The following is a 12,998-nucleotide window of genomic DNA, read 5'->3' as shown; positions in this document are numbered from 1 at the left end:
GGATCACGCTGGCTGAGTAGGACAAGTTATGCTGTTGGTGTTGGTGGAACAATTTCCAACGCTCATGCTTTTTGACCCTCTCTTCCCCAGCCAGTGATTAGGGCTGTCATGGATGGCAAATTGTGCATCACCCTACCTTCATCTACGTCACTGAATAATCTTGCTAAGTTCCAAACATTTTTCCCCAAAGGACCTACAGCATCTTTTGTGCTTTAGAGATTCAGAGCTTACCTTCTGTTATTATCTTTCCCTTTTTATGTGGCAGGTCCTCAGCTGAGACCACGAATAAATGCTCTTGGAGTCACTGCGTGTGGCTTTTTAAATGCATTCTCTTCTCAGATAGGAATAAAATGGAGGAGAAAGCTGTCCCAGTTTTGTTTGCTGGCTATCGCCTATTTGAATGACACAAATAAAGAACTCTAGAGTCACAAATAGGACAGAGGTTTTGGTGGGAACACTGTATTTGGGGCACAGAAGTAAAAAGATTGTGTCCATTGTGACAAAAAAAATCATTGACAGTCAGTGAAGCTTCAGATCGAGAGGTTGGAATTGCTTATGAGAGGGTGACAGTAATTGCTAGGTTCCTGACAGAGTGTGGACCGAGGACAGAGAGGCAGAGATGGGGGAGGGAGGGAGGCAGTCGAGGCCCAGCTGTGTGGCTCTAGTTCTTATGAAGGATGCTTTTCAGGCTTCTCTCCACAGCTTCATCCAGCTCCTCCTCCAACTCCTCCTTCTTGGACATGGCCAGCTTGGACTGGTAATCCCGCACAACCTGGTCGATGTAAGGGGCGCTCTGCGTGCCATGCAGCATCAGTGTCCACTCCTTCAGCACCCCCTTCTGGGGTGTGCTCCCGACAAACCCCAGCTCCAGGGTCCAGGTTCCTCGGGCGTCTTCTCCCCACGTGTGGGTGGTCATGAAAGGCCACTTGTCAAAGCCCACCTTGGAGTCGTCATCCCTTGGACGCCGGCTCAGCAAGATGGACTTGGTGCCCATCGGGGAAGTCATGTTGATGTTCAGGTCTCCTCTCCTGGTGGCATTGACTGTGATGACAGCTTGGACGTGCTCAAGGTAGCGGACGAAATTTTCTTTCCCCTCACATGCATCGGTGGTGAGGCTCAGCACCAACTTGCCAGTGGATGGTATTTTCCTGAGGGCAAAGGGATGAGGAGATATGGTGAGGGGTAGACACACTATACTTGGGGTTTTGAAGGCAGCTGCAGGTGCCAGAAAGAGCAGGGGCTTTGGAGCTAATCAGACAGACCAGCAGCGTGAGCCTGAGCTCCTTACCTATGGCTCTTACCCATACTTTCTGTGTGGAGGGGAAATGGAGTGGAGGCTGCCCATGCCCTTCTCACTTCCTTCACACCCTCTCTGAGTTCATCTGCAGCTGTGGCTCCCATGTGTTCTGACTGCTTCGCATCTCAGGTATTGGCATCTATGGGCTGCTCTTCTGGAACTTTCCCCACACTACGAGAGCTAGCTCAGCCAATGTGTAGGGCAACCCCAAAGTGTCAGGGACTGAACCCCTCGGGGACCACCCCTTACCAGTGATTTGAATAGAAAGTGACAGAGGAATATACCCTGGCATCCTTCCCTCTGTGGGACACCTCAATGTCCCCAGTGGGACTGACCCTGTTGCCTATGGTGACAACTTGCTTATCAATGCACTCCTGTCTGGCTCTTTTCCTCCTCCCTGTCTCACATCTCTAATTGTCACTGGCGTTTCCTGGGAGCTTCTCTCAAAAAATTGTCAGCACCCAAATCTCACCTCTACTTTTTTTTTTTTTTTAAAGATTTTATTTATTTATTTGACAGAGAGAGACACAGCGAGAGAGGCACCACAAGGAGGGGAGCAGCAGAGGGAGAGGGAGGAACAGGCTTCCTGCCAAGCAGGGAACCTGATGCGGGACTCTATCCCAGGAACCTGGGATCATGACCTGAGCTGAAGGCAGACGCTTAACGACTGAGCCACCCAGGCACCCCCTGAGTCTACTTTTGGGACAACCCAAAGTTGTCCCAAAGTTATGAGCTGAGAGAGGACCTCATAAGGCCTTTCTTTTGAAGCGTTAAGCATCTTGATAAATAAAAATTATTGCAGGGGCACTTGGATGGCTCAATCTGTTAAGCATCTGCCTTCAGCTCAGGTCATGATTAATTCCAGAACTAAGCCCCACATTGGGCTCCCTGCTCAGCGGGGAGCCTGATTCTCCCTCTCCCTCTGCCTCTCCCCTGGCTTGTGTTCGCTCTCTTGCTGTGTCTCTGTCAGATGAATAAATAAAAAAAATTATTGTTATTGTGATTGTTATCACTGTCACAGAAAAAGCTGAAATGGGGTTATTAATCCTAGTGAAGGAGTATCCCTTGAAAGATCAGGGGAATTTAGAAGGCTCTTTGGTCACAGAGTTGGAGGCCCATGGAGGGTCAGCCTAAGCATTCCTCAGCTGACTTTCTACACAACCGATCTCCTTCCTGGATATGGCCTCCCTTGAAGGCAAGATGCTTAAAGTTTCTTGCATGAGAAACATAACAAAGTAAACCACGTTAAACTGCATGGTGTAATGGAAAGACGCCAGACTTTGGGAATAAATCCATTTGGGTTAGAATTCTCTTCTATGCTTACTTGTCAGCAGAGCTTGGGCAAATTACTGGCATACTTCGAAGTCTCACTGTCATCGTGGGTGGGTTTTGTGAGATTAAATCAGACCACGTGTGGAAACATGGAGCATAGTGCCCGGATCATGGTACTAGCTCCCCTAGTACTATGGGGTACTTCTCTGGGCTTTTCCCTATGTGAATATCCTTCCTTGACACGATATTTTATTTTGGAGTGTAAAATGGTAGGTGTTTTAAAACACACGTCTTGTAGAGCCCATTTATGAAAAGATGATCCCACACCCAGCTCAGAGCCCAGCCTTGGTTCTGCATGACCCTTGGAAGCAAAGCTACAGACCTGGGAGAGGAGGGCTTGTTGAAACTTACCTGGTGGCTCATTGGGAAAGTCAATACTCTCCTGAGGAACTTTCAAAATATATGCTTTAATAGTTTCATGGAATGCTGCCATTATATGCCCTCTGCATGGATGCTGATGCTGAATGACACATGAAATACCCATTGGCCATGGAGATCTAGTGGTGGTGGTGGTGGAGGTGGGGTACCACGCTCTGGGGAAATCATCCAGTTTGGTGGAGAGCAAGCATTAGGCCAGCTTTGGAAGTCAGAGTATGCAAAGATCCTAGCTAGAGCTCTCAAAAAAGATGCTATTTCTTCTCAACAGGGTCAGAAACGTAACAGGTGAACTGATACGTGACCACCAATCTTTTGGGCTCTAGCCCATAGGTAGAGAGCTATTTGGGCAGAATGAAGGTCCAATTATGGGCAAAGCATTTGAACCATCTGAGCTCATTTTCTTTACCCATACAATGGAGATATTACTTCCTACACTGAAGAATTGCTGTGTAGATAAAATAGAGATACACACTCAAATACATCATATATTCACAAATGTCTGGACCAGAGCTGGCCAACAGAACTTTCTGCAGTGAGGGAAATGTTCTATATCTGAACTGTCCAATATTGTAGTCACCGGCCACCTGTGGCTATGGGGCATTTGAAAAGTGATGAGTGTGAGGAACTAAATTTTTAATTACATTTAATTTTAATAATTAATTTAAATTTGATTTTATTAAATAGCCATCTGTGGCTAGTTGCTTCTCTACTGGATAGCACAGATCTAAATTATTTGCATATGTTCAATCTGAACCTAATGCCACCAACCCCCACTCATTAGAAAATTTCTCGGGGTTCTGTGGTAAGCACATTCCGTTTTTGTCATGGCTCACAGGCGCTGGGAAAAGCAGCCGGGAGAACTGTGGATCCTGTTCTGCTGGTTTTCTGGCAACCTTGCTGGAAGCTTCTGGAACATCCAGACCTCAGGAATGAGTGAAATGCCATGTTTTACTGTTGAGATTCTACACAGACAGGCAGGCAGGTCCAGAATGGAGGCTTTCTTTTTAGAATAGAGCCTCAAGGACTCTAGAACTCTCCAAGGAGCACAGCTGGAGGGACTAGCAGAGGATGACAGAGCCCATAGCAGGAAGAGATGCTATGCTGAGTTTGAGTCCCTTTCCTACTGTTCAGGCCAGGCCATCTTTAGAAATTCAAGAAGCAAATTCATAAGCCAACAACCAGACTCTTACTCAAGTACTAGTCACTTTAGGTATTACAGAGCATCGCTAGTCATTTGTCAAATGCAATACTCCCTATTGTGACAAGGATCCAAAACACAAGCGGGATTCTAAAAAAAAAAAAAATCATTTTTTTTATCCCTATTTGCACTCAGGGCACTTATGCACTGGCGTTCACCAAGTGACAGTCCCTTTACAAGTCAGTTTGTGGAATCTCTGGCAGAAAAGTGACATTGCTTCCCCAGGGGGAAAACTGGAAATATTTCTTCCATTGGCTAAGAACCAGAGATGGGATGGCCACTGTAGCTGGGAATGAGATCCACAGCCCACGTGCAATGGGGGGTCCCGTAAAGGAACGAGGGCAGAGATGATCTCTTATGATAGAGGAAGAGAAATCGGTTTTGGACCAAACAGGAGACGACCTTCACACACACACACACACACACACACACCCACCCCATGGCTTTTAGGGGGCTTTAGTGGACGCAGTCTCTCTTCCAGATTCCCTCCAGAGCTGCTTTGAGCTTTGACTACTGACCCTTGGCTGCCTATTTCCCTGCGGAAGAGCAGACTAGAGTCCAGGCTGCCTGTTGTTTGGCCAAAGGGATGAGGGAATGCATTTGTGAGAGGGCTGGAGGGAGGGTTGAAGGAAGGAGGCTGAGGCAGGATGGGCATTTTGTCCTCATCCTGGAAAGCAGAAGACAGACTGGAGTGGGCACCAACACACCACCTTGTGTTAGAATTCATCAACTGTCCCCGTAGCCTTGGGGTTGGGGTGTGGGCAGGGGCTGGAGGCCATTCCAAGCACCCTGGGGAGTCTGGCTTGTTTAGGGCTGTGGAGGTATCCCACTGGCAAAACTGCCATCGTTGCCTTGCGTGTGAACTGCCCACTGAATATGGGTGGGGGGGGGGAAGCAAGCCCCTGAGAGAGCAGTGGGTTCTTCTTGGAATGTTAAGGCACTTTGAGATGAAATTAAAAGGCTTGAGTGAATTCCAGAGGAGGCAAGCTTGGATGAGAGGCAAGCTCTTCTCTCAGGGAGACTTCTCAGCAGGCATCATGGCACTGGGAGTGCGAAGGAACCGTATCTGCCAGGTGTTTCTTATTACTTCTCTCTCTCTCTCTTTTTGTTTTTTTTTGTTTTGTTTTTGGTTCACTTGTATGTTCTGATTTTCCTATGGTGATCATATTTTGCTTTTACAAGAAGAAAAGGAATGTAATCCTTATTTAGAAGAAAAGCAAATCCTTATTTGTTCAGGAAAGTCAGTTTGTAAGGTTGAAATAGGGAGTACCTGGGTGGCTCAGTCCGTTAAGCACTGGATTTTTGATTGTGGCTCAGGTGAGGATCTCTGGGTCATGAGATCGAGCCCTGTGTCGGGATCCATGTGAGGTATGGAGCCTGGTTGAGATTCTCTCTCTCCCTCTCTCTCTCCTCCTCCCTCCCCCTGGTGTGTGTGCAGAAGTGCACTTGAGGGTTCTCCCTTGCTCTCTCTCTCTCAAAAAAAGGGGCACCTGGGTGGCTCAGTGGGTTAAAGCCTCTGCCTTCGTCTCAGGTCATGGTCCCAGGGTCCTGGGATTGAGCCCCACATCGGGCTCTCTGCTCAGCAGGGAGCCTTCCTCTCCCTCTCTCTCTCTGCCTGCCTCTCTGCCTATTTGTGATCTCTGTCAAATAAATAAATAAATAATCTTAAAAAAAAAAAAGGTTGAAATAGGAGATGGTTGTTTATGGAACCAAAAGAGACTCTGCTTAGATCCTTAGTCACACAGACCACGTTCCAGAACTCATTTGCTGCAAAAAAGTGAGGAACCCATCAAGAGGTGTGAGTTACTCTCCAAACTTTTAGAGAATATGTACAGAGGCCTTGTGTTCAAGTCCTATCAAAGACACACTCGGGGACCCGAGATTGTCTTATACACTCATTGCACATTGTTGCAAATAAGTGGTTGATTGCCTCGTGTCTAGAAATGGGCCCTGCTTCCCAGGGGACACCTGTGTAATGCTCTCTGTGTTCTCAACCCTCAAATGTATGATAAAAATAATTAGTTGTGGGGCGCCTGGGTGGCTCAGTGGATTAAGCCTCTGTCTTTGGCTCGGGTCATGGTCTCAGGGTCTTGGAATTGAGCCCCACATCAGGCTTTCTGCTCAGCGGGGAGCCTGCTTCCCCCTCTCTCTCTCTGCCTGCCTCTCTGCCTACTTGCGATCTCTATAAAATAAATAAATAAAATCTTTAAAAAATAATTAGTTGTGACATGACAGTTGTTTTATTAGACTAATAATGATAGTACTAATAATGGTCACCCTGGAGGGTCTAAGATCTGTGCTCTGTGGCCATCACAGAAGAACACTCAGCAGGTGGGCTCTGTGATGTTTTCTCTTTCCCAGGTAACAGTGGCGGGTGGGCATTAACCGACACAGGATAAACCGTGGCTTGGCTGTGACCCTGTCCATGGTCCCACAGCTGGTTTGACGCAGGGCACAGCCACTTCTCTCTCTACCATGGTGCAACTCGCATTCCTATCAGGTTTCAACACCCACGTCCAAAGTCACTTAAAATTCATAGTTTGCCACAGCCTCAACGGCACAGAGTGAAGGGGAGGATGGGGACGGTCTGTGCCGGACAGCTCACCCCGCACTTCAGCATTCCAGGGGTTGGGGTGGGCGGAGGGCACGTGGCTGCCCCTGGCTGGTGAGCGGACCTGGCTTTGCTCTGCTCACCGCACACGGCTGGTTCTGTGTAGACACTCATGGCCGGTTGTATTTTTCCTCCGTATTTTCGTTGAGCACCCTTCACCGACTCGGCTGATAAAGTCGCGTTAGAAAATTGGTTTTCAAATTGGTTGCTTCTCTGGGAAGATGAATGTCAAGGAAACCTATAAACTTGACAGTTGGCACTCACCCCACTCAGGGGCTGATTCTGGGCAGTCCTGCACGTCTCAGCAAATGGTTGCTGATGCCTCTATCCCGGTCCCGCAGGAGTGTGGTTCAGGGTGACCAGGGCCTTCTCTACACAGAGTCTGGGTGCCACCCTAAGGACCGACCTTACCAGCCTCTGAGTTTTGCAACACGCCCACCTGCCCTAGGGCTCACTCACTTGGGTCTGAGAACACAATTCAGGTGTGGGGTGGACGAGGGTGACACAGAGTGCTTCCAGCAAGGCCGGCCTCTGTCCCTAATCCTCCTGGCTGATCTGCCGGTCCTCACTGCCACCACTTAGCCATCTTCCTTGTACCCAGGTGCTGCTGGCTGAACAGTCACTCATTCAGAAAATATCTCCCATATGACTTCCAGGTGGCTGTTCTAGGCACTGAGGGCACAGCAGTGAACAAGACACACTAGGTTCCTGTCCCTGGGGTGGGGGGTCTGTGCTCAACTGGCTTTCCAGTTTCCTTCCACTGAAAGTTGGGCTGCTGATATTAGATAAAATTTCTAGTGAGCTGTGAGCTGTTGGGCCTCGCACACCCTAACTATAACATGAAGGATTTGCCTCTGGCTCCAAATTCAACATTTATGGGGATTATGGCATGTGCTCAGAAACTGAAAGAGAAACTGTCTTTCATCACAGCCCGTGTTCTCCGCCTCGCTCCCCTCCCTCCCCCTGCCTCACAAATGCATAGAACTTGAGGATCATCAACGATCCACCCTTGCCTGGCGTGACCTCAGAAGAGAAGGTCAGCCGTCAACATTTACCTCAACTGAGCTGACTGTTGCCTTAAACACTGCAACTGTTCACACCTTTCCGTTAATTGTGGATGGAGCTGGTGTGCAGCTGACTATCAGTTGTGCCTCTGTGACATGGCGCCTGGGCAATGTGTGGGCCCTACCTGAGCTTCTGGAGAGGAGCAAACACCATGGCTTTTCCCTCTTGCCAAGTCCCTTTCTGTAAATCTCTCCCTCTTTGCAACAAGGGAAGGAGGTCCCGGGCCCAGGGTTTTGGAGGACATTGGAGTTGCTGGTTCTGGGAACTAGAACCATTTACTCTATCTTCCTGAGCTTCCCATTCTCTCCCTGTGGAGGAGAGTGGCCACACCAGCCTCCTATGGGAGAAGAGTGTTGCCTGAATGGGCGACCGTCCGGGAGCTGCTCTTAGTAGTGGCATTACTGTGCCTGCAAGCTCCCAGGGCCACCTCAGGGAGCCCTCAGGGCTGCTGGAGTGTCCTGCCATCTCTGTGTGGGGAGCAAGTGGTGGACCCATGTGCAGGGGAACTGGGGGAGGCATAGGCTAAGCGGACTGGCCCGGCTGGCTCTCTTTCAGGCTCAACTTCTGGACACACTTTCAAAGAACTGTTATTCAATTGACATTTCTTGTTCTGTCTGCACTATGTAGCATCCTTCCTGGGATGGTGTAACTACCAGATGGGCGTCAGAGCTGAGCCGTCCAAGATGGCAGCCACCAGCCATATGTCGCTATTGTAACTTAAACTCAAGTTAGGTCAAATGAGCCACCTTTCTAGTGCTCCCTAGCTATGAGCTGTTGTACTGGACACTCAGATACAGAACATTTCCACCATCGTACCAGGTCTCCTGGGCCTTCCCAATCACATAAAGAATTGTTTTGAACTCTAACGAGGGCAGTAGAGCGGTCAATGCCCATTGGATGTTGACTTTGGATTTATCCTTCCTTTTCCCATTTGGATGGAGGCTCCCAGACTTGTCTCCTTTTGTTCACCCTTTTTGTAGACCCTGGCAGTGATGAGGTCTCTAGGACAGCAGTTATGGAGTCTGGGGGGAGTAGGCCCACCTGATAGGTAGGTGTTTCAAAGTCCCCAGGGAAGGTCTTACTGCAGGAAGCCCCCCAGACCCTTCTGATGTGGGCTGAGCCTCACCTCCTCTCCAGTGGGGGATCACTGAGATATACGGAGAGGCCCCTCAAGTGGTGGGGTGCTGGCATCAGGGATCCTGGGTTCGAATCCCAGTTTAGCTGTTCAATAGCTAGGTCTTCTTTGGCATACCCTTAAACTCTCTGAGCCTTTCCTCACCTGTAATAACACTGTCCAGCTGACAGGAGGGCTGTCTGATGTAGAGCCAAATGTAAGGCCCAAGGGCACAGCAGGAACTCCTGAAAGCTAGTGTCATCTAATGAAACAAACTGGGATTTGCAGATGGGCTTTGTTTCAAGTCCTGGTCAGACCTTTGTAACCTTGAGCACATTTCTCATGTTTTCTGCCTCTTGGCTTCCTCCCCTGTTTCGAGGTAACATTGATCATACATATATCCTGGACTTTCAAGGATGAAATACACATAGTTTATGTAAAAGGCCTCCCGCCAGCCACCTAAGAGACACTTCTCCCTGAGACATAGCATGGAACCACTTTGCTATTCATAGCACAAAATATTCATACCCTGCCTGCATGAGGTAAAGCATACCCTCAATAGGCTGGCTGGCTAGGAAGCTTAGGTGGATGTAAAGCACATGGCACACAGTAGGTGCCCAATAAAAGCTAATTGCTTCTTTCACTTAAACTTGACCTTGACTGAGTCAACCTTGACTTTGACAAAGTGATCTTGACCTAGTCAAATTTGTCTGGGCCACAGTGAAACCTGTCTGACCAGACAGAGGGACACAAGGATGAACAGAAATGATGTAGGTACATGTCAGCCTTGGGAAAAGGGACAGGAATGCAGCCAAGCTGCTGATTTTACTGGCACATGAAATGCCATACAGCCCTGTTTAAAAAGTTATTAGAGAAAGGACTTGCTCTGATGCTTTTCTTTTCCACCTAGTGCTGACGGCAACTCTGCTTATGAGATCGTGGTCTGGTCCAGGGAAAACGCATGCAGCTCTGTGACACCCACTTGGTACCACTTTCTGGGAGCCTGGCAAGTGAACAGTGAGGATGCTGGCCCAACACTGGGTGGGACATTGGGAAGAGAGTGTGGGTCCCAAGGACTCACAATTTTGAATTCATATGCGAATCAGACAATTATGATATCCAAAATTCCAGGAGACTATCATCTTTCCTTTTCCCACGAGCATGAACTAGGAGTGTCCAAAGTCATGGAGGAGTGGGAGACCAAGTTACATTTATTGAGTGTCTACTAGATACCAGTTTTACATTTGTTGTCTTACTAAGGTCTCCCAGCAGCTTGGTGAGAAAAGAGTTATTAGCCCCATTTTACTGGTGAGGAAAGAGAGAAGAGGTTTTTGCTTTGGGGACATAAGGAGGGAATTCCAGTTGGTGTAAAAATTTAGACAGAAGAACGCCCCCCCCCCGTGCCCTGCTCCCAGTATTAACTTTCCTAACTTATAAGGAAAACGTAGCTTCTCCTTTGATGCTGAATGCAGGCCACTTGCCAGAGGGGTATCAGTACTTCCTCAGAGTTTGTCATCAAAGAGCCCAGAGATGTTCATATCCCATTACAAGCATAACTGACAATATCTTGTAGTAACATTTTGGTCATCATCCCTGCTCTGAAATGATCATGGCCATTAGGCTTACCACTGGGAGCTTTTTATGTAATGTGTTGCTAAGAGAAAGGACATATATTACTTCATCACAAATTTGGTTTTCCAAAACTTTTATACCTGGTTATCAATATCAATGGCTTCCTTTGTGCTGCTATGTATTTTATGTAGTGCATCTAAAGCTGTCATACTGAGATAGGGTCCACAGACATCACCTATCCTGCCACAGGGGCCAGGGTACAAAGGCTGAGAATTGTTAAAAAAAAAAAGAGAGAGGTCAGGGAGGTCAAAATTATCATCCAGTTTGGTGAAATCAAGACTGGAATCTAGGTCTGTAACTGACTACACAACTCCCAAGGATCCAAGACTGAGGGTGAGCGGAGAGGGAGGATGTACTGTGACAGTCTGACTCTGGCCAAGCTCAGATGACGAACAGAAATGAGGCTGGGGTGGGGTGGTTAGAGAGATGCATTTTATCATTGTTTAAATGACATAAGCACAGGTGTATTCTCAGAAAGCACCACTATGCAACAGTGAAAGTAAATGAACTTCCACTACACACGAGAACGTGGATGGATCTTGTAAACATAATGTTGGGTCAGAGAAACCGTACACATCCATATTGGGTGATTCTAGTTAGATAAATCCAAGAAGTGGCAAAGCTAATCTATAGGGGCAGGAATGAAAACAATGGGTGTCTATAACATGTGGGGATTAACTAACTGGAAGGGGGCACATGGAATCTTTCTGGGGCGATGGAACGTTCCATCACTTGATCAGGTGGTGGTTACCCAGATGTATACATCAAAACTCATGTAATACATTTAAGTTCTGTGCATTTCATCATATGTAAACAATATCTCAACTGAAAATAATGATAAACATTGCTATTTCCATTTCACTGATGAACCAATGAGGAGAGAAATGAAATACAAAGGGGCCCTCATTGTCCAAACCTCTTGCCATGATGGGAAGTTAAAAGAAAAGTAGGTGCAGGTGACCAACATGGTGGTTTCTGTGTAAATGCCTCACTCACATCCCTCCAGATGACTATCCATCTCACTTAACATCAAATCAAGTCCTTATGTTGCCTCACAAGTAGACTAAATAAGTAAATTGTGTTATAGTCATACAATAGAACATTATTCAGCAATGATTATACATGACTACAGGTAGTCGATTATAAATTATTATAAATGACTATAAACGACTACACACTAAATATGATTGAAGCATTCTGAACTAAAGAGTCTACATATAAAGGAGAAGATAGTGTCTGATTCCATTTACATTGGGTATAAAGTGGGCAAAATAATCTATGGAGTTTTAAGGTTACTCTTGGGGAGACAATGATGGAAGGAGACATAAGGGGCTTCTGGGATATCGGTCCTGGTCCTGGTCTGTTTACCGATCTGGGACCTGGTTACACTGGATGACTTGTGCACTCAAAAATACGGTATAATAAAAAGATATATTAAAAGAAAATACGGTATAAGCCACTGAAACAGTAAAGGATCATACCTCAGACCAGGGGTTCCGAGTCCCCTACTGGTGTTCTACGTATGTGGGGCCCCCTGGAGTTGTGTCTCTCTACAGCTCTGCCTGGAAGCTGATTGTCTCTGATTCAAATCCAGTGCATCTCAAGCTGACAGAGAGGGAATCTGTTGCCCAGGCCATGGCACCCTCTCTAGGATATTTTCCACATGCACTTACTCAGGATCCTGCACGGAGCCTCCCACACAGTGGAATCTCTCAGGCACAGTTTTCCAGTCTTTAGCCATTTTCACCATGGCGCCTGCATCAAGGACCCCGTAGCCAAAGAGGTGATTAAACTCCAGGCCAACCCCATTTCTCCGCCATTGATGGACCTCGTCGTGAAGCTGATTCCGTTTGGAGGTGAGCACAGTCAGATGCTGCATGTCTCTCCAGGTCAGACCCAGGCTGGATACCGGAGGAAGAAAGATTCAAGAGCACGGCAAGGGGGGAGGGCACAAGGTGGGAGAGAGAGGGAGAGAGACACAATGACTAAGATAGAACATAGACCCCATGTAGGGTTTTGGAGCATCTATGAAACCACAAGTAAGGGGAGGATTTCCACGCATCATTTAGAACCATTATACATATAAATTTCAAAATCTTGCCTTTCTTACTTAAATAAATTTACTTCAAATGCACATTCTAACACACACTGGAATGGCTGAACTGAAAAAGACTGACAATACTAAGTCAGGGACATGAAGCCTCTGGATCTCACATACTTTGTAGACGGGAAGGTAAATTACTGCAAACATTTTGGAAAACTGCTTGACTGCATCTTCTCATGTTGTCCAAGTGTCTAAGCTGTGGCCTAGAAGTTCCATTCCTAGGTATGCATCCCACAGAAATGTGTGTATATATCCACCTGACATGTG

At 47.3% G+C, this 12,998-nt stretch overlaps 1 protein-coding gene across 2 annotated transcripts in view; it reads right to left on the bottom strand.

The window, feature by feature from the left end:
* Positions 1-434: 434 nt before the first annotated feature.
* The window catches only part of PCSK2 (proprotein convertase subtilisin/kexin type 2), a gene marked incomplete at its 5' end in the record, with an annotated part of 255,695 nt that continues 243,131 nt past the window's right edge, over positions 435-12,998 (bottom strand). For both annotated transcript variants that reach the window (XM_080812770.1, XM_080812771.1), the window contains 2 exons: positions 435-1,148; positions 12,301-12,528. In XM_080812770.1, coding sequence (XP_080668896.1) covers positions 662-1,148; positions 12,301-12,528 — 715 coding nt within the window. In that variant the 3' untranslated portion in view covers positions 435-661. The remainder of the gene's footprint in view (positions 1,149-12,300; positions 12,529-12,998) is intronic.

Source organism: Martes martes (genome assembly GCF_963455335.1).
Source record: "Martes martes genome assembly, chromosome: 9".
Taxonomy (NCBI): domain Eukaryota; kingdom Metazoa; phylum Chordata; class Mammalia; order Carnivora; family Mustelidae; genus Martes; species Martes martes.
This window is presented reverse-complemented; position numbering and strand designations above follow the sequence as displayed.